The sequence below is a fragment of the Notamacropus eugenii genome, chromosome 3 (genome assembly GCF_028372415.1).
Source record: "Notamacropus eugenii isolate mMacEug1 chromosome 3, mMacEug1.pri_v2, whole genome shotgun sequence".
Classification (NCBI taxonomy): Eukaryota; Metazoa; Chordata; class Mammalia; order Diprotodontia; family Macropodidae; genus Notamacropus; species Notamacropus eugenii.
Genome location: NC_092874.1, coordinates 89222974 through 89244692, shown reverse-complemented (window position 1 = coordinate 89244692; position 21719 = coordinate 89222974). Strand labels below are relative to the sequence as shown.

Sequence of the window (21719 nt, the reverse complement as noted above, 5' to 3'; positions counted from 1 at the left end):
GTAAAGTGTGTAAAGGGATTCACCAGGAAGAGAGATGCTCCCCATTCCACTGTGTCTTCCTCCACCTCACACACAAAAAAGTATTAGATCTCAGAGTTGTTTCTAATGCAATGAGTCAACTCCTACTTTACACCTTTGTTGGATGATTATCCATCCATTGAAGGGATCTGGAAAATGAATTCTCCACTGGAAACTTTTTTCCTTTTCTTATTTCCATTGGAATTTTATGAAAGAAAATGACAACTCTAACTGACAATATGGAATGGGGGGATTCTGGCACATAACAGACATTTCAGAAAGTCGCTATAATTTCTTTAATTATTCAGACAACAGAGCACAAGGGTAATAGCTTCAAGTACATTCTTATACATATTTTCAACAGGAATAGATATGCATTTAGTCATTGGCTAGGTCAGCAGCAACCACCATGCATACATTTTATACAAGCTATTGCCATTGTCAACCATGAACATGGAGAATCTTGTGTCATCTTGAGGATGGTGCCAGGTTGAAGCCAACTGGTGGCCACTTTCTCCCTGTTCTAGTTTCTTTGCCATGCCTTTCTGCTAAGCCTTTTCAATGCCCATGAAGAAAAGTGATTCTTCACATAAAGCTCTAGAGGTATCATTCAAAGATGGAGAGAAAAGAGAAAGAATGTTTAAAGGAAGTAAGCCAAGAGAATGCTCCATTGAGAGACCTGGCTAAGAGAGTTTGCTGCCTACGTGGCACATCTGAATTTTGTGCTCCAGAGATCGTTCCACTATGGGTACTGCTTTGTCTCAAGCTGAAGGCTTTGGAAATGCACTGAGTGATGGGAGCTCAGATAACCTGGTTTCTGCCAGTCTTGCATCTTGGCTAGGTCTAAACACACAGCTCAGTTTTGCTCTAAAGTCCAGGTCCTGAGTCAGTGTAAGTCACGTTAATTAAAATCTTGAAGCCTCTTCTGGGTTTGTAAACTCTGTCTTTAAAACATGATAATCTCCAGGAAGGAAATGGTTCTTTACAGGTCCCTCTCCTATAGATAGAACCCCCAACCTAATCTGTGTTCACCATGGATGGGTGGCCCAATGCCTCTGTTCCCACTGATCAATTTAACCCTAAGTCCATGATATTTTAATATTCAATATACAGAACAGTGTACAACCATTAAAGTCTCCTTTCAACATGGCCCAGCATGAAAATGATAAGGGGAAGACACAAGCCCAGTCCTCAAACACTAACTCATAGCACAGGCCAGTTATCATTTTGCCCCAGATATCACCTCACAGGCCAAGCGCCTAGTGCTGGTCATAGGATCAAAAATGGCATCCTTTGGTTAACGAGATCATATCATAGGATAATAGATTTAGAGCTAGAAGGAAACTAGCAGGTTATCTAACCCAACCCCCTTATTTTGTAAGTGAGCCACATTTAAGGTCACATCACTCTCAATTGAAAGAGCTAGAGTTTGAATCCAGGGCCTCCAACTCAGAATCTAACATCTTTCCACTCTACTATTCCCATCTCTGAACTTGGTGTACAAGTGAAGGACAACTGAGGGTAACTCCTCAAGATGCCCTAAACATGGATAGCCTGATGAAAAAGGGAAGAAACAGATAGGGTTCATCCATAAGGTAGCCTCAAGTTTCCAATGTCATGGCCTGTCATAGACCAGATGACCAAGGGCTTGGGGACTAAGGTAAAAGGGTATGGTCACATATACTAGACAAAGTTTACTCTAACCCACTAATGTAACCATAACCAAGGCTCAAGGAAATTCACAGTCAGACCACTAACAGACCTGCAGGTCGCTTTGATGCCACCTCCTACTCTGTAGAACTTCAAACCTGGAACCGCAGGGGAGCCAGTGGCCCAACTAACTGGGACCAAGCAAAAGGCTGCCTCAGCGCTCCAGGCATGGAAGTTGGGAGGTTTTGGAGACATTGCCAATGGCTTGCAACAGTCTTCAGCAGAATTCTAGGGATCATGACATCCAGAAGGTGGGTCTGGTTGCATATACAAAGGACTGATGGACAGGAAGAGACCTTGCGGTCTTTGTGCCACCATCAACTCTCACGCAAAGCTGGAAAAGACTAGCAGCATATATCCCTCCTGGATCTTGCACAAACATTGCAACACGTAGGGAAAATTCCACCCCTTTCAGAATCAATCCTTCAAGAAAGACAAGGCAGAGAAGTGAATGTACTCGCTTGTTCTCCCTCTGGTTCAGAAATCCTGGGAGATTTCTAAAGGACACTGACTGAGAGAATCTGAGAGTAGAAAGCCATTCTCCATGCAGGGTTGTAGTTATGCAGCCTTGAGGATGTAGAAAGGCAGTGGTGGGACCTGTTCACTAAAACTCAGAGACAGAGAAAGTGCAACAAGATATTCCCTGGCATCCAAAGGACCGGTTGGGGCCTACTTCTAGTCACTGAAAAGTGAGCCAACTGAGCAGACTACATAGTACAGAAAAGGAAATTAAGGGAGAAAGTTCACTGAAAGTTCCTTTGGGGCTGACTTCTTTGACAAATTAGTTTTTGTTTTTTTTGATGAAGGGGAAAACCCTCCTCCACGTACACACCACCACTGCCACACCACACCCAACCATGGGGAGTGTAGAAACAACTTCACAAAATAAATACAAACAGATTGAGGTTTCTCCAGAGAGGAGACTCAGCAAGTTGATTTGATGTATTTGGTTACCTACTTAAGTTTATCTGAATTCACAGTATAAGCAACACATCTAAATATAATATTGGGAACTCCTTTTAGCATCGGGTTTCCCAAACAAAGAAGCCAAAAAGAAAAAAAAATGGGCTGCAACAATAACTCTTAGTTATTATATACTAACCAGATTGTGCATGGCACATTTTATTTCTATAAAACTATTAAAACTATTACAAAATATTTTAAAAATACATTTTAGTAAATTTACAGTAGTTATTTCTCAATTTATTAATGCAAAACATCCTTTTTTTTTTCTCTGTACAAACTACAGGCTCCATCTTTGTGGGCTCATTACCATGTGCGCTTTTTTAAAAAATATTATTTTCTAATAAATTCTTTGAAGTTAAAAATAACAAAGTTCTTGCAGTTTGCAAAAAAAAAAAAAAAAGAAGTGTGTAACAGTCTTGACTTCCAAGAATGTGGCCGTAATGGTGCTGACAACGCAAATATTAAACCAAAAAAAAAAGACAATACAGGAGATGGCTGTTACAGTGGAAACTTGTTAAATTAAAATAATATATTTTCATATTTTACACTATTTCAAAAAAAACAAAATGTAATTCTGTTAAGTATTGATCTCTCAAAAAATCTAATTTACAATTCTGCGTACAAAAATATAATTTGTGGACCCCCACGAAGCATGTCTTACTTTACACTTGCTGAAAAGCAGGAGCGATGCAAAGGAGGGGTGGAAAGTACAGAATTTTGCTTTCTGAAAGTCAGGACACACGGGACATGTAGAAAAATAGACTCTGAGCAGTTTTGCTTGGCCTCACAAAATAATCTTTCCCCCCTGTGAGTACAATTCACATGATAATAATAAGTTATCAAAGAAAAAAAACTATTTAAGGCTCTTGAAGGTCCGGTTCATATTATTTAAAACATCTATTCAAATACCAAACAAATAAATAGCCAGGAGAGGAGGAAAAAATAATAACAAAAATAAAACAATAACAAAAAACAGCAAAATTAAAATATATAATATTATATATATATATACGCTAAACGCAACAACAAAACTTCCCGGGGTCTGTGTTTCCTTAAAGTCTACTTTGGACTGTCCTACTTTATTGTCATTACCATTATTATTATTAATTATTATTATAATTAAAAGTCTCATTCCGTGCTCTCACCATGTCTTTTGCCGTTGTCACCCCCCGCCCGTGCCCTCCCCGCCCCGGTCCGCCCAGGATGCCCCCTGTTTCAGCTGGACTTGACGGCCATCCCCAGGGGGTGCAGCGTGTCACTGTCCAACAGCCAGGTGCCTATTTGGTAGAGCAGCTGCGAGTACCAGTGGATGCCTGGCGTCGCGGCCCCGGCCTCTGCAGCGTCGGGCACATCGGGCGAGGCTGCGGGCACCAGAAGACGGCCGCCGCCGCCCCCGCCGGGGCCGCCGCCCCCGCCGCAGTCCCTGGCCGCGGGGGAGAGCGCGGCCAGCAGGGCGTGGGCCAGGCGGAAGGGGGCGAAGGCCCAGTGCGCCCAGCTGTGCTCCTCGATGACGGCGTAGCAGGAGGCCAGCACGCGGTTGATGAGAATGGTGCCCTGCGCGGTGAGCGGCGCGTACACTCCCGTGGCCTCTTCCCGCAGGGACACGCTGTGCACGGCAGCGGGCAGCAGCCTCCGGTCCCCGCCGCGCTCCTCCACCACGTAGACCCGCTGTCCCGGGCGGACCCGGCTGGCGAAGACCCCCGGCGGTGGCCTCTGCCAGGTCCAGCCCGACGGCTCCCCCTGAGGCAGCGGCTCCGGCCCCGGCCCGGACTCGTTGTGCGGGGCGACAAAGAGCAGGTGGGCGGCGGTGAGCAGCAGGCGCTCCCGGGGCTCCCGCGTCTCGATCACGTAGAACACCTTCTTGGCACCGTCCTCCCGGTCCAAGAAGGCCAGGAAGTCGCTGTAGAGCAGGCGGCCCTGGTCGTCGGCCGCCAGCACCCGATCCCCGGGGCTCAGGTCCTTCACCAGCTTCGTGCCGCCCTGCTCCAGGTGCACCGTGGCCGAGCCCGGGAAGCAGCCACCCGACTTGGCGGCCACTGAGTTCTCTGCAGGTGGGAGCGGGGAGGAGAAAGAAAGAAAGGAGGAAGGGGGGGTTAGTGCTGGGAGGAAGGAAGGCAGCCAGGGAGAGGTGGGGAGGGCGAGGGGGGAAATGAATGGGGGATGGTGCCAGGCCGCTAGCCACGGATTCCAGAGGCAGGACACAGGGCGCCCCTCATTCTCCCCATCCCCTGCACCGACATCGAGAACAAGTTCCTAATCATCCTCTGGGGAGACCAAGTAGGGGGGACATCAAGGGTGTGAAATGGCTCCAGACTGGGGCTTTGGCACATCTGTCCTCAGAAGGACTCCTGCCTGTCCCTCCCCACAGCTCCACTTGCCCACTGAATTAAATAGCTAGCTGTCGCCCACTTTTGGAGGGGGGGTCGGGGTTCTCATTTCATTTTACATTAGAAGTCCCCCCTTCCTCCCCCCCCCCAAATTAAGGATGCTAACTCTCCAACCGCTAATTCCGCACTCTGGGAGTGCTCGAACACTGAAATGGGGGAGAAGGAGGGTTGATTCTGCACCCACTCCTATTGGGACGGATCATTAATGCAGGGCTGCTCTGAGAAGGGCTGGCCGGGTGGTGGATGTACTGCCTGGGCTTCTTGATGGGGAAGGGGGTTGGGGTGGGCGAGATGGACACAGAGCGCCGAACTGGGGCTGAACCCCCTGAAGCCCCGCTGCGTTTTTCAGTTGCATGGGATCTCTGGTGGAAAAATAACTGGAATAGTTGTAGCAACTCTACAAACATACCAGGGAATTGGTCTGGGAGTGAAAATCCGGCGTTTGTTTGGGTTCCCTAATTAAAATCTAATAAAGAACCCATGCATTGTCATTTCGATTCCTTGAATAAATGGGAGGCACTCTTAGAAGAGAGGACACTTCCATTTTCTCCCCCTCTTCTTTTTTTTTTTTTTTTTGTCACTCTCTCACTACTCTCTCACTACCCACCCCGTTATTTGCTCAGGTGCAGAGCCCCCCGTGTGCCAATTCACAGACACATACTCTCCAAAAACCCAAGCCCTCACAAGCACTATTTGCACAGCAAAGCCACTTTTGCAGGGCACTCAAGATGTGTATTTGAATTTTAAATGGAGGACCCTGCTCTAAGCACCAGATAGACGCGGCCCATTTTCAATGCCCCCTTTTACCACCCCAGCCTCTCGCCCTCTCTGTCTCGGTCTCTCTCTATCCAGATGACAATAATTCAGGCTTTTGGAGGACTAGAGGGGGGCCTGGAAGGGGAGGGGGCGGAGGAGAGGGGCTGTGCTCGTCTTTGCATTCCAATCTCCGGGATCATGCTTTTTGCAAATAGAGATTGAGATAAAGAATCTTCCTGCTGGAATTACAGAGGTTTTAATCTTCTCATCAGTTTCTCCGTCATGAAGTGAGCCTCTGACCATTGGAAACCAGCTTTAGTCCCTGGAATGGGACCTGGTCTCTAGAAAACCCCATAGTAGAGTCACACGACCCTGCCTGACACGCACTAGATATTACCCCCAAACCCCAAGTGTGTTCGGAATTTCAATGAGTAGCTTTCTAGGCCCTCTCCCTAGGAAAAATCCACAGAGTAGATTATGCCTTTACATTTGGGAGGAGGCTTGAAGAGAAATTCCTGGGGGAGAGCTTTGGACAGGGAGCAGGGGAAAGGGTGGAAAACCATTATGAAAAACAGAAAGAGAGGGCCTTGGAGGTCATTGCAACGTCTAGACAGGATAGCCTAGAGAGAGAGGCTCACTAGTTCCCCTGCAGGGTGAACAAACTCAGATACCACCAGACCCATCTTCCCAATTGAAATAGAGTTTTGGAAGTGAGAAACTTTCTCATCTCTGGATCCAAGGAAGTGAATATTTCTAATTTTCTTTCCTGTGGTGAGCCCTATCCCTCTTCTATAAATACACATACCATCCCTCCTCCAGTTTCGGTCCTTCTCCCCGCATACCCTCTTTCTGTTGTTGTAAAGGAAAAAAAAGTCATTATTTTCTTTTCCCACTAAGTGTTTCTTGACACTTTTAAAATGTTTCTTAACTAAAAGATGCCATTAAAATACAGTTTAGAAACCAAGCAGGCAAAGCCAGGGAAGTGGAGAAAAACAACTCTTCTGAAATTCACAGTTAACTGTTTTGCTAAATGTGTCAACTTATGCTTAGAGGTGGAGAAACCTTTGAAAAAAGATCTCAAGTGAAGGGTTGAGTTTGGGTGCTGTCCTCTCCCACCCTCCAATCCTCTTCTTCTTTTTCTTCTTCTTTTTTTTCCTTGTCCCCATAGCTATTCCTCCTCTGTAACAGCATGTGGCGTTGCAAGCCCAGAGGAAAAAAAAACCACACATAAAAAAAACCCCAAAAAATCCAACACTTTGGTTGGGGATATACCAGCTGCAGACCACAAGATGAAATCAAAGTTCTTGGCCTTCACCCACAGCAGTAAGTAATCTTAGCAGAACCGGTAATAATAACCATCAGGGCTTCCGAGCGTGTGGCCATCCAGATGTTTGGAAGCGCTAATGTTTGTTGGGTGCATGTGAAAGCTCTGCCATTCATTTATTCATTTATATATTTACATTAGTTTCTAATTCCACAGGCTTGAGTGTGGGTTCATTTAAAAGCAACCTCTGGGACCTCACCTTCTCCATAGGCTGGAGTACTCTGGATGTGGACTTGAGTGTGGGAGGTTGGTTGTTAAACCCCTTAGAGAAGGAGGAAAAAAAACAATCTAGTCTGGCTGGGCTTTCTTTAAGTGGCTGCACTGAACCTGGTTGCTATTTTAATACCTTTGCTTAATAGTTCCATCCTTGTAGTGGCAGTCATTTGCCTTTGCCAGGAGATAGACCCATTCTGCCTCAATGTTCCCATCTTCTCCCCATTCCTATCCCTGTAATTTTCTAAAGCTGGCTTAATGCAAGCTTGAAATCAGGAGTGAAGAGGATGGATAGATAAAAGAGAAGGAAGGAAGGAAGGAAGAGAGAGGGAGGGAAGGGAACTTCCTTACCATGGCAAGGAATTATTAGAATTGTGTTTGGAGATGCTTGAGTATCTACACACTATAGGACCATGGTGTTGGAGGCAATTCCTAGAATGGTGGGACTGGAATTTGAGAGCCAGAGGTTTAAAGTAGAGATGTTATCCAATGATATCAAGTCCCTTACCTGTTTCTTCCCTATTCTCTCTCTGTCTTTCATCTCTCTGTCTCTTCTCTCTTTCTCTGTCTGTCATACACACACACACACACACACACACACACACACACACACACACTCCTCCTCTTATCTTTCCCCAGTAGAGACCACAACCATAGAAAGCATCCAGGGTCCTAGGGGAGGTCAGGAATATAGCTCAGGAAGTCTCAGTTGCAGATCGGGTGGTGCTAGGAAGGGCCTATTGGGGGAGGGGACATTGTTGAGAGATGGGAAGCCCGGGGGAGGGGGGATATTGGGGTGGGGTTAGTGACTGGCTTGCTTTCTCCCTTACCTGCTTTCACAGAGCAGTGGATATGGGCTTTAGATTCGTAATAGACCCAGTCGAAGCCTGCCTCCACGGCCAGGCGGGCCAGCATGCCATATTTGCTTCGGTCCCGGTCCGAAGTGGTGATGTCCACTGCCCGGCCCTCATAGTGTAGCGACTCTTCAGAGTGGTGGCCATCCTCATCCCAGCCCTCAGTGACCCGAAGTTTCACCCCGGGCCACTGGTTCATGACAGAGATAGCCAGGGCATTCAGTTTGTCCTTACACCTCTGGGAATAGAATTGGGACAGGTGTCACAGATGAGGGAGAAGACAGATGGAGAGGTTGTTAACAGGACTGAGAACTATTCCTGCTTCTTATATCCTCCCTCTCCCTAGCCCATTCCCCCTTCCAAGAGTTTCTCTTTCTTATGGCTTCTGACACCCAAGAAGCAGCTCTTTAACTAAAGAGGGTCACCTAAGGGTTCAGCCCTCTGAGGTAGCAGTGTTTCCTTATTGGGAAAGTCTGGGTAGTCTCAGAGGGAGGTCTAATTTTGTATCAGTTCAGTTTAGTGGTGTGTGTGTGTGTGTGTGTGTGGGTGGGTGTGGGTGTGTGTTGGGGGAGGAGCAGAAAAGACAGAGGGATGAGGATGGGATGGAGAGCTGAGGCCTTGAATTCAGGACTGCTTGGCTCAGAGTACAGAATATATACTCATCGTGTTGGTGATCTGGGGATGCAAATTTGTAGAGAACAAATTCCTCTTGGGAAGGATGGCTTTTTGAATTGCTGAAACAGCAACTCCAGCATGACAGAATTTTGAGTTGGAAGGGGCCCTAAAGATCACCTAGTCCAACCTCCTCAGTTTATGCAGATGAGGAAACTGAGGCCCAGAAAGGCTAAGAGTCTTGGCTAAGGTGAACTAGGTCTGTTGACTCCAAATTAAGGTTTTTCCTTTTAAACCACGAAACTGTCTGCCAGCAGTTTGAAGTTATAGTAAGAAAAGGGAGTCTTTCTGAGAATACCCAAGCACCTCACATACCTTATACTCCACCCACTTTCTAGTGCTCTCCTGCCCTATGTGTCTTCAAACTTTTCATGTTCCTCTTCTGTGGTCACAACAGCTTCCCCCATACTTGCAGGACTTTTATCTGACCCTGAGGAAACCCCTTTCAAACTAGTCCTACTACCCACCCCACACACACCCACTCCTCCAAACCAACCCTTGTTTCGGAAGAGCAAATCACTCCCTAAAGTCCTCAGAATTAGAAGTATACAGTGAGACTGGAGAGAGTCCTTGTATTTCAGAGATATGACCAAAAATACACTGTACATGTCTTAAAGAATGAAAAGTTATGATTTATCTCTGGGACCTTCCCTGCCCACCTCTAGATTTTCTGGGGTTAAGATTAAACCAAAGGTAAGAGAGAAGAATAAAGGTTGCAAGTTGATAGCAAAGTTTAGCAGGGGGAGGGAGAGGAAGAAAGGAGGGGGGAAAAGCAACTAGGTGAGTTATAATTTTCCATATGGGCCAGGGCAGGGATGACAAACATTCTTTATCTGGAGAGCCACATTCTTTTTACTCTATGGAGTTCTTTTCTGCCTGGGTTTTCTGTGGTCTGATTGAGTTTCTTGTTTTCTTTAACCTTTTCCCTTCCCTTCCCTCCCCTCTTGTTCTCTTGGCCCCAGTTTAGAATGGCGTCCAGCAAGTTTGAAGAGCAAACTGAAGAGTTGGAGGGAGGGGGTGGTGTTTCTATGTATAAAGAGGAATGGAGCTGCATGTGTGTGGGAGGGGGGGTAAGAAGGAGGATGGGGAATGAGGAAGGGAAAATGTTTCTGCAAGAAAGTCTAGAAGATAGAAAGACAAGCATTCTTTCTGTTTCTTTTCTGTCCATCTATCCATCCATCCATCCATCCATCCATCCATCCATCCATCCATCTATTCCCACACACATGCACACAGAGCATATGCCAAAATGCTCTCCTTGTAATTACTCCAATGTTATATTGGTCTTGACCTAGTCAAAGAGAATTCTAGAGGAAAACTGAAATATACTTTTGGGATATGGGGACTGAGCTTCCCAGGTAACTTTCCTAACTTCACTTCCTTCAGTCAGGTCAGAACTATAACTAAAAGAAAGCTGTGGGAAGATTTAACTGAATGAATGGAGAAAATTGAAAAAAGAAGTTGGTAATGGAGGATAATGATTGGGAGGTTTGAGAAGGGGGTGGTGACGGTGAATTTTGTGTCTCCAGGAGATATAGGATAGGGTGCCTTTTTTCTAGCCAGAGTCAGAAACCAGGAACAGAAGCAGAGACTGTAGAAGAACTGGAGGTGACTTTAGCCAAGGCGCCTGGACTGGCCCTCAGTGACTGCCAGGGCTGTTTGCTGTTAACTTCTCCGAAGACTAGAGACGATGCTTGACTTTCTCCCAGACAAGTCTCCCCAAAGAGGCTACCAATATGTAAAATCGCCCACCACAAAGGAGCCCTTTACAACAGCTTGTTAGAAAGTCTTTTGGGGACGGGGTAGCAGGGAGGTAGCTGGGTGGGGGGGGGGGGGGGGTTGGAGGCCGAAGTGCACAGTGGGGGTGGAAGTGGGGTGAAGGTGGAAGGAGACGGAAGCCTTATAGTATTCCTACTCCACAGTTTTCAAGGGAATTTGACATGATTGCTTAACAGGAAAGGTTCTGTGTATTTGGCAGCAATAAAAACGGTAATATAGTTGTGGGAGTTAAACATAAAAGAAAAACAAGAAGCAGCAGGGGGAAAAACAGGCTAGCCCTCGCAGGATTCTGAGGCTGCTAGACTTTTTTTTTTTCTTAATGGAAGAAGAGTTTGAGTGAGGTCACCACGAGGATGACACGCACTTTACGTGGAAGACCAGCGATTGAAACCACGCTGGATTTCTAGCTTGGGAGAGTAAGCCCGCCCCGCGGCCACGGGTGCACGTGCGCACATATACAAACACGCATACCCACGCACGGCTTCTCTTCCCTACCCGGGGTCTTTCCCGACTCACTTCACAGTCTCGGTCCCCACCAGACTGTGAATCTTTAAACAGCCCGGGGCAATCTAGGCTCCCATTCCGGGATCGAGATCTCTAACTTAAGCTGGGCCATTCGGAAGTGAGCACAAGGATGCACTCAGAGGAAGAAGGATACGGGTGTGGAGTGGGGAATGGGGATGGAGGCAGTGGGGGTGGAACGTGGGGATTTGGCAAGAGCCCCCCCCCCCCCATCCTTTTAATTCTTTCTGGTAAAAGGAGAAGTACCACTACCACCACCCCCATCACCACCACCTTCTCCTCCTCCTCCTCCTGCTGCTGCTGCTGCTGCTGGCTGAAGGACTCTCACTCTATACTGGCTGAGCTGGATTGTCGGAGTCAAAAGCCGTGAAGCTCAGACAATTTATTAATTCACTGGGTCGTGTGCCACGAATCAAGCCCAATTCTGTTCACTCACCGTGAAGCCCAGCAGGGCCGCCTCAGCTCGGGCTTTTGTGTCAGCCGAAGCAAAGTAGTTCAACACGCCCCAGCTCTCTGCCAAGCGCCTAACCTCTCTCTACACAAATGAATGCTCGGAGGAAAACACTTAGCAGGTACCTGTCAACTGTAAACAACTTGGTGGGTTTCCCATAAAGAGGGCCACCCTAAACTTCAAAAGATCCACAACCCGCAAAATCATACCCTACATACGTCTCCTGTCCTACTTAACTAAGAAAAAACACCCCCTCCCATCAAAGTTCCCCCTCTTCCCCCATATTTCAACATTCCCTTTCCCTAACTTGATTGCAAAGCAGACGGGACATGCGTCAATTTCAGGCCACTTCCCTACTTCCCCCTCCATACAGGTCCGACTTCCCTTACTAGCTTCCCGCTGTCCCCCTTTCAGACCATTGCCCCCCCTAAGACTGGGGACCTGACCTGCCTGAGCCTGTAAGCGATGTCCGTCTGCGTTTCCCCCTTCCCTTGAGTTAATATTAACCAGTAGCTAATGCGTTCAGGAACGGTTCTCAAAGTTCCACTGGGGAAGATCTCGCCATGGTTGAGGGACTTGTGAAGCAACACACACACACACACACACACACACACACACACACACACACACACACACGGGTGTTTGGTCTAACTCAGGGAGACCGCCTGCTGAACCCCAGTTCAGAAGACACGTCTTTGCAGAGAAACTGATCACCAGTCTTCCCATCCCCCCACTTCCAGATCAACAGGATATTATTATATCTCACAACTACACCCCAACAACAATGACTTCCTTCCCCCCCCATCACACTTTTCACTGGGGGAGCCCAGAGAACAGGATATTAGGAAGGGTGTAGGGTGGAAGAGAGAAACCAGGTGACTGGACTGAGTCCTCAGCTCTTCTTTCTTCCCACTACCATGCATTATTTTTAGGGTACTTCCATGGGGGCAGCGTTACGGGGACTTGAGTTCCCCTCCCTCCAGCAATCCTTCTGGCTCTTGCCCACCCCCCACCCCCCCCATCTTTTGTGTCGGGAACAGGACTAGCCAACGCTCTGGTGTGCGTGTGTGCGCAAGGGAAGGGGGGAACTTATTTGTTTTCGTTTCGTTCGTCTGAGGGAAGTTGACAGAAGGTCAGAAGTTCAAATGCTGCCGGCCAATGGCAGCCAGAGTGGTCAAGCCCGTAGCAGGCTTGGCGCTGAATTCCCTGGGAAGGGCTAGCAGTTGAGGGGGCGGGGAAGGACGGACAGAGGTAGACGAGGGAAAGGTCGGAGGGGGATGCAGAATCAGTGAGGTGGGGGTGAAAGGGAGAGAAGACCAGGATTCTGGAGAGGCTGGGGAAGGGGCTGCAGAAGAGGAGAGAAGGGGAAAGAAGGAATGAAAAGACGCAGAGCAGTGAAAGAGAAAGCAGACAGGCTATTAGCAGTCCTCCTTCGGAGCTTGCTCTCCAGCTATGTACCCAGCCCTTTAAAACATCTTCACCACACCCCTCCTACCTTCTCCTCCTCCTCCTCCTGCCGCCGCCGCCGCTGCCGCCTGCTCCTCCTCAACCCTCGCCTAGTCAGCCCCCCCCCAGCAGCTTTATTTAATTATTATCATTATAGTATTATTATTATTATCATCACCATCGTTCTAGTGATGCAGCTAATTCGCGGGCGTGATCTTTTAAGGGAGGGGAAGGGTTTCTTTCCTTCGGGTTTAAGAGAATCTGGACTCGTGACGGCGGCAGCGGCAGCAGCAGCAGTAGCAGCAGCCCCAGCCTCTGTCGTATTAGAAAGGATACAAGCTGAAACCCTAGCCGTGGCGATCGATAAAGAAGGAGTAAGTGGAGCTGAAAATGCGTCTGACTTGGCGTACAGCTCCGTTGCCTTGCAGCTTTTCTGAAAGGCTGCGATGACTGAGGGCTGTAAGCACCCGGGAACTGAGGTCTGGTGGGCGGTGGGGGCCAGGGATGGGTGAAACGGGCTCTCGGGCTGTCTGTCAGGCGGGCTTCCACAAACGAGAGCAACTATTAACAGGGTTCTGAGCCAGGAACCTCCGGCCCCCCACCCCCACCCCATCCTACCTCCGATCCTGAGCCATCTCACTACAGCCCAGCCCCCCGCCCCCAGTGGGTTTATGAGCAGCCAGAGGCAGGCTAGGGACAGAGGTTGGGGTTGGGGCGGAGGGAGTGAAAGCTCCTGCCCAAGCAAGCTGGCAAACTCAGTCCAGCACGCTGCACTCAACCTGCACACTGTGGCCTGTACATAATTGAGGCTCACGCTTTTATCTGCCTACAAGAGCCCGCGTCAACGCTCTAGGTAAGATTTAAGGTGGTCGAGAGCAGATGAGGAAGAGAGGCTAAGGACACCCTTTAAAATAGAAGTCATCTTTCAGGACAGTCTTTTTTCCTGCCCCTCAATAAACCGAGGACTTGGGGGATTGAATAGGGTTGGGAGGGGGGGAAATCATTACCAACTCCGACCCCCCCCCCCCAACTTTCCACCCCCACTAGTGCGGTTCCTCCAACCTCATTGCGTTGCTAGCACCAAAGGTGGGACTTAAATATTTTAATAGGGCAATAAAAATGATATTGACCTATATTTGCAAGGAAAACCATTTCCAGCTTATTAGATCTATGGAGTTTCAGAAAGTCCGTGACTGGCGGTCGAATTTGCTTTTCAGACATCTCAATGTGGGAAGGGAAGTACGAAGGGAACGTTTGTTTTGCGGTTTCTTCCTTTTTCTTTTTTTAAAGATAAAATAAATAACAAGCCTAAGATAGTTCTGCATTCCATCTTTCCACTATTCCCTTTCCCCATCCCCCACCCAATATTTATTCGGTTGTAATTCTTGAGCAATCTGATTTAAAAGAGAGTGATGCAATGCTAATAAGTTATAAGTCCCTCCCCTAAGGTACCACGGGCGACGGGAGAAAGAGAGCATCCTTAAAGAAATATCAATATATTCACACTCCGATGGGCACAATTGCAAAACGGTATTGCAATACAAGCTACATAATACAGAAATGGGAGAGCAATAGCTGTGGCTGAAGCCACACTGCCTTTTGTCAGAACAGCCTCCCCTGGCCTGCCGAATTAAGAATTTATTTGAGATGTGGGAAGAGTGGGGGTGAGAAAGGAAATAAAAATGGAGATAGAGAAAAAGTGTCTTAAGATCTAATACTCAAAGAGACAGTAATCCTGATGTGGTGGTCACTGTATATTGGGGGGGGGGGACGGATTCCCCCTTCTTCCATCTCTCTGATTTCTATTCCCTCTCCACCTCCTTTCCTCCCCAAGCAACAAGGACAGACTCAAGGAGCCGAATGCCCTAAAAGCTGAGCTCTCCCTAGCAAGTTGCATGACAGGGCTGAGACAGGATAGGAAGTAGCAGACCAATAACACAGAAATCAAATCAATGACATAAAACCCGAGCTCAACTGCACTCTCCCCACCCCCATTCCTACCCCCAAACTTCTCTAAGCTCTACTTATAATATGGATTCTTTGAGAAAGAGGAAGGGTGATGGGGTAGGTGGCTAAGGAGGGAAAGGGATATTATCTTAAAACTGAGAAGAAAAAAAGGACAGAGGCTCATTCTGTGAGCGCTTCCTTTCACATTTTCCTTGCCTTTCAAAGAAACATATTAAACGCCACACATGGATGGATGGGGTTTCTACCTGAGTCATCAGCCGGTCCGCTCCGGTGTTCTCTTCATCCTTAAATATAATGTCAGGATTGTAATTGGGGGTGAGTTCTTTAAATCGCTCGGAGTTTCTGGAGATCTTCCCTTCGTATCTTCCACTAGCCCCTAGGGTCTTCTCCGCCACGTTGGGGATAAACTGCTTGTAGGCTAAGGGGGTCAGCTTCTTGGGGTGGCGCCTCTTTCCAAATCCCCTGCCAGGTCCGCACGCCAGCCCCGAGGACATTAAGAGGGAAGAGACGAGAACCACCAGCAGAAATCTCGTCAGTAGCAGCATCTCGTCCATTGAATCCAGTTACTTCAAAGCTTCCTTGGTGTGTGTGTGTATGTGTGTGTGTGTGTGTATGTGTATATGTGTGTGTGCGCGCGCCTTTGCGCGTGTCTATCTCAGACTGTCTCCTTAGGTCTCGGTCTCTCTCTCTCTCTCTCTCTCTCTCTCTCTCTCTCTCTCTCTCTCTCTCTCTCTCCTCTCTCCCTCTCCCTCTCTCTCTCCCTCTCTCTCTCTCCTCCCTTCCTCCCTCTCTTCTCTTTCCTTTTCTCTTTTCTCCCTCTCAATAAGCCTTTGCTTCCTTGCTGATTCCTTCAACTATCCACCGATCCCTATCGAGACAGGTGCTGAAATGGCAGGCTGCCGGTCGCTGATAACGGAACACATCGGAGTTGGGTCGCGAGACAGCAATCAAAAGACAAAAAGACTCTGATTTTAATGGTAGCAAGCCTAGAAACGCTTGTGAGAGAAGCCTGCCTTTAGCACTATATTATAGCTGGCAGGGACCACATCTGATTGGCCGAGGCGAGACAGCCTGTCTTCTGATTTAACCCTCAAAAAGGCAACAAAATGTTTCTTCTGTTGCTGCTGCTGCAGCTTGCTGCTGCTGCTGCCGCCGCCGCACTTTCACCTGAGGGCTTGGGCGGGGGGGGTGGGGGGGTGTAGAGGGGGGGGGGGAAGAAAAAAGAAAAGAAAGGGGGAGGGGAAGAACACAAAGTGAATTGTATCGTAGTGAGGTAGAATCTGATTTATTAGGATAACATAAATTACATGATTTTTCTTCTTAAACTTTCCTGAGAAAGGTAAATTTGTCAAGTAAAGTAATAGATGCTTCTGTTAGACAACCTTTTAGGAAGTTTCATACGAGTGCAATTTTTAAAGACAGTTCATTCTTCCTTCTGTCTCATTCCCCTCGCCCTTCACTCCCAGTCAAACCTTGATCATCAGACAAATGTTCAATGAAAACCATGAGTGCAACACGGCTGATTTATACAAATCCCTTTTAGTGACTTTATCAGGAAGGCAAGATTTCTCTCTCTCTCTCTCTCTCTCTCTCTCTCTCTCTCTCTCTCTCTCTCTCTCTCTCTCTCTCTCTCTCTCTCTCTCCTTCTCCCTCTGTTTAAAAGCAACAATATCTTTCCACAAGAGGGAAGAGCCTTTGGCCACTGAAGAAAGCATCCTTGGAAGTAGACTAAGGTTAGCTGTGGACTTAGAAGTGTGTGTGTGGGGGGGCGAGTGTGATTATAACTGGAAATGTCTGAGAGGACTGTTACTTGAAATACTTTAACTGTTAACACAAAATGCTTGAAACACAGTCAAAGTTGAAATAGATGTACACCTCTTCAAACCTTGCAGAACAGGAGAGTGAGAGAACAGATGCCCTGGCACCAGGTCATACTACCCAGTGCCCAAACTAAAGTGGTGTGTTCAAGCTAAGAGGTATTAGGGAACTAGACCCCCCCCACCCCCACCCCAGCTCCAAGAAGAAGGGAATGGGGGGGGGAGGGAAGCGGTGTGGGAAGAGAGTTATTTCCTCTTGAAGGACAGCAATCTTTTGGTAGAGCTTCGCAAACAGCCCCACAGATCGATCGGAGCAAAGTGCAGGGCAAGGGGATGAGTTTAATGTTAAATTCAGGGCTCTCTTCAGCGTAGTGCAGCGATGTCTTTATTCTGGGCTCCCAAAATTATCTGCCAGACCTAAAGTGACTAGAGAGAAGCCGAGTCGCTGGAAATCGGAGTTGGGGTGGGGTGGGGGCAGGAGGAGGCTTAATTCAAAAGCATTTTCTCTAAGGAACAGTCACGTCCCTTTACAAGAAACAACTCCCAAACCAGCAGCATTGGCCTTAGATCTCTGAATCTTTACAAAGTCAGTTCCTTGTACCTCCACACTCATTTCAGAGAAAGTTCCATTTAAATCAGAAAAACATGGAATTTCTAAGCGTCCCATTTGAAGAACATGGTATTTCTTATTTATTCTTTTTGAAAAGAAAAAAAAAGACTACTACTGGGGTGGAAGGAACTGAGGGTCGTAGGAGTACATATGAGAGATAGAACTAAAACTATACACTAAGAAATAATCAGATACTCTGAAAGAAATGAGACCAAAAAAAAGAATACAAATATGTGGGATGGGGAGAAGAAAGTAAATAAAGGTCTCCCAGACCTCAAAGTTTTAACTCCCTCGGCAATGCGGTAAATTGGGTAGGTCTATGAAATATTCCATCGCAATAACCTTTGAGGAGGGGGTAGTGGTGGAAATTAACACTCTTATGGCATTTCCAAAATGGGACACAAGCTCTTGCCTCTTCCCGCCTCCCGTTTTTTTTTTTTTTAATAGTCCCCTCCATTCAGATCTTTACAAAGTACAAAGCCTGGTCCCCCTATCCTACGACTCAGGAAGAGATCTGAACAGGCCCTGGGTAGCTGGAAAACACCTTCCCAACTCTATCAATTAAAGGACGGATCTGTGTTAAAAGTTCCCGGGTTAGCTCCAGACAGATAGACCTCAGCTGACAAGTCGGTGTTTTAACTTTTTGCAGTGTGTGTGTGTGTGTGTGTGTGTGTGTGTGTGTGTGTGTGTACTCAACCCGTGAAAATAGATACAAGAAAGATATAACGTTATATCCCAAAGAAGGTATGGTCGTTTGATGTGGTTACCTGGCGCAGCACGTGTTGATGTAATATGATTAAATAGTGCCAGGGAATAAGAAGTGATCCTGCCTGTGTGGAATATTGCACACCTTTTGATCACCCTCCCCCGCCCTGGCACGTCTCTCTCTTTCCTTCCCCTCCCTTTTTCCACCCCCGCTTCCCCGCCCCACCCCCAACTTCACAAATAAATAAATTAATTAATTAATAAACACATCACTTGATCGCTTTTCCCCACTGGCCACTTCATTCGCGAGCCCGGCAGTGAAGGAGTGAAGTCTAGAATCCCGGGGAACCTCCTCATTAGCCGGCTTTCCATACATACAAAGCAGTCAGCCAGAGAGCAACAGGCAAGGAAAGAGGAGGAATTAATTAAATGCAAATCATAAATGCACGTGGAAAAACCCCAAACCGACAACATAGAGGGTTGGCTTTTTACTTTTTTATTTTTTTATTACCGTGTGTGTGTGTGTGTGTGTGTGTGTGTGTGTGTGTGTGTGTGTGTGTGTGTGTGTAAAAGCCAAGAGTTGAAAATCTCAAGTCAGAAGTTAGAGAAAGCGGAGGTCTGGGTGGGAGGGGAAAGGGTCGGGGTTGAGCATGCTGCAGTTTCAGTTTGCGTCCCCAGCCCAGATTCTGAGATCTGGCTGAACTGCTGCATTGCCTCTTCCTTCTCCGTCTCCCTAAGAGAGGACAGGCAGGGGACCCAGCTTGGCGTGGCCCATCGGATAGCTCAAAGGTTGATTTAAAGTCGCCAGGATCCCTCACAGCTTCTGTCGGTAGCAATGCGACATCCCTGCCTTCTCCCCAATCCTCCCTCCCAGTATCTTCCTCTCCTCCACCTTCCCCTACACCGGGAAAGAATGATGTCAGGAGCTGGATGGATTGTCAAGTCTTAAAATAATGATGAGGGTAATGAGGATGAAGGGAAAGCCCAGACAGGATCCAATACTGATGCCCTCGTCAGTTGCATCGATCTCTCGGTCATGAATTGGGGTGTGGAGGGTGGTAAAAGGAGAAAACAAAATAAAAAAAAAAGATTCCACAATGCTCACAGTCTCATCGTCTAAGAAAACCGAGGGTCTGGTTGTTTCTTGGGAAACACTTTCAGTCAAAGTGCTGGAGGTGGATGAAGCAGGGGCAAACAGCTCCTCTTCGTCCCAGACCCCTCCCCCTACTGTCTCTCTCCCCCCTCCTTTCATCTCACCGACACCCTTCCCATTTCCCAGACACCAGACACTCTTTCTGTCTTCCACCTCCAGACACCAGATGGCTCTCTCCCTTTTCCTCCCCCACCCACTTCCAGACAAGCCAGGCCCCTCCCTTTGCCTGACTGTCAGTCCCAAATCCCAGCCTATTCCTTCTGCCTGTCAGCAAGTCCCATTCTCTGCTTCCACTCCACCTGGGTTTCCCCCATCCATCCATCCATCCATCCATCCATCCATCCATCCATCCCACTAGAGGACAGGTGACCTCCCTTTGGATTCTACCCCCAAGCCCCCAGATGGCGCCCTTCCTTGAAACAGCTCCTACTGTCTCCCCCTTTCAGCCCCAGACACTAGATGGCCCCCTCACTCTGCCTTCAGATTAAACATGGAGGGCTCAAGCCTTGGCCTGGTTTTCCAAACCAAAACAAGGTGCCTGAGATAACCTGGAGGCCCTGGGAAGATAGGCTGACCTTTGTCATGGAAATCCTTGAGAAGATAGACTGACCCTCCCACTCCACTGCCCTCTTCCCCAACCATCATCATGCCACCTGTACTTTCTCTTTATCCCATGAGATTTATGCTGGAGTGCTCTAATGCTTCTCTCCATTTACCTCTATTTCCTAGTCTCCAGCTCCAACGTTACATTTACCAATTGGGATAACCTCCTCCTCCCCTTTGGCATCTCCATTAGTTCTGTACATTCTCCTTCCCTTCAGTAATGATCATCTCAATCTTGCCTCAGCTTCATCAGCTCTGATTTCCATCAGTCCTATATTTCCCCTTCTGTGCTTCTAACTCCCCCCGCCCCACCACTGCCTACTCTTAGGGTTGCCTTGTATGCATTTCTGAGGAAAGCATCTGACCCTTACCTCCATAAAGTAGATGCCTCCATAGGGTATAGAGGTGACAGTGGGTTCTCCGAGGCTAGACCAGCAGAAGGAAGTCCTGGAGGGTCCTACCAAGCTGAAAAGCCCAGTCAATGCTTCTGTCAACCAAGGACTTAGATATGTTTTAAAAGACTCATCATCTCAAGATAGGATACTAAGTTATGCTTTTTTCCTACTATAGCAATGAATAAATGAATGGATAAAGCATTTATTAAACACTTTAATGTGATACAAAGAGACAATGAAAATAGACTGATCTCAAATTCACTAAGAATGAAAGGTTTCAGATTCAAGTCAAATAGAAAAGTCCCATGCTCCTCAGGGTGCCATGACAAAGCAGACATTAATGCTTCTTGAATGTCATTCTATCAATTTCTGATGTTGAACTATTTGTCAGTGCCAAGGACTTTGGTGGTAAGAACTTTCTTTTCTAGGTCTTTAATAGCTTGACTGCAGCACTTGTAGGAACAGTTGCCAGGCTGCATTTCCACAAGGACTGCTTCCCAGAATGATGGCTGAGATGGTTGAGGGCACTAGGCTGGAAGCATTGCTGTTTCCAAAACTCTTGGGCTCAGGCTTCTGGACTGCCTCCATCAGGGTCTGAAGGGAGATGGTTGCCAAGGTGGTGGTGGTTGTTTGACTTGCTTGTCTTTCTCTTAGGGTGCTTGATTCAGTAAGACTGGCTTTCCTGTCAGTCTGGGTGATAGATAGTTACTTTTGGAGACTGTCTACTAAGGGGTCACATTTTTTTATTAGTGACAGAAATACACAAATGAAATCATACATCCAAGAAGTGCTACTCAACTCATAATTTTGGCAGTTCCCTTCACCATGGCAGTTCCCAAGATCAAAGAATATAGAGATTATCAAGTCCAGAAGTTTTTAACCTTTTTTGTGTCTTGGACCGTTTTTGGCAGCCTGGTAGTCTATAGCTCCCTATTCAGATTAATGCTATTAAATGCATAAAATAATATACACAGGATGATAAAGGAAACCAATTATATTGAAATACAGTTACCAAATGATGAAAGAAACAAGTTCACAGACCCCAGCTGAAGAACCTCTGGTTATAAGTCCAGCTCTCTAATTTTATAGATCAACCAATCCATAACCATTTAGCAGGCTCCAACTATGTTCTAAGCCCTGGTCTAGGCCCAGGATACTCAAATAGATCTGTGATCTCATAGATTTTGAAATTCCCTCCAGCAGTGCATTAGCAGCCCATTCATGTCTGCCAATTCCATTCTACTTTGGTCCACATCTTTCTATATGTTTGCCACAGGGAGTTCACCTAATATATTAGAGGCCTTCCTCAATTTCTTCTTACATTGTAAGGGTACCACGGAAGCACTCTCTTATCTTGATACAGGCAGGAC

At 47.2% G+C, this 21719-nt stretch overlaps 1 protein-coding gene across 1 annotated transcript; it reads right to left on the bottom strand.

The window, feature by feature from the left end:
- Positions 1-295: 295 nt before the first annotated feature.
- Positions 296-16057, bottom strand: SHH (sonic hedgehog signaling molecule). The gene is made up of 3 exons (XM_072652106.1): positions 15312-16057; positions 8205-8466; positions 296-4739 (listed from the first exon to the last, which is right to left on the bottom strand). Exons 1-3 carry the CDS (start codon positions 15618-15620, stop codon positions 3910-3912), a joined length of 1401 nt encoding a protein of 466 aa, XP_072508207.1. The 5' UTR covers positions 15621-16057; the 3' UTR covers positions 296-3909.
- Between the last annotated feature and the right edge of the window lie 5662 nt (positions 16058-21719).

Excerpts from the sequence above, each read along its gene's own strand:
- SHH (XM_072652106.1), bottom strand. The coding sequence starts at position 15,620 with ATGGACGAGATGCTGCTACTGACGAGATTTCTGCTGGTGGTTCTCGTC. Across the intron at positions 8,467-15,311 it reads CGGACCGGCTGATGACTCAG|AGGTGTAAGGACAAACTGAA; the intron begins GTAGAAACCCCA and ends TTCTATTCCCAG. Across the intron at positions 4,740-8,204 it reads CCACTGCTCTGTGAAAGCAG|AGAACTCAGTGGCCGCCAAG; the intron begins GTAAGGGAGAAA and ends TCCCACCTGCAG.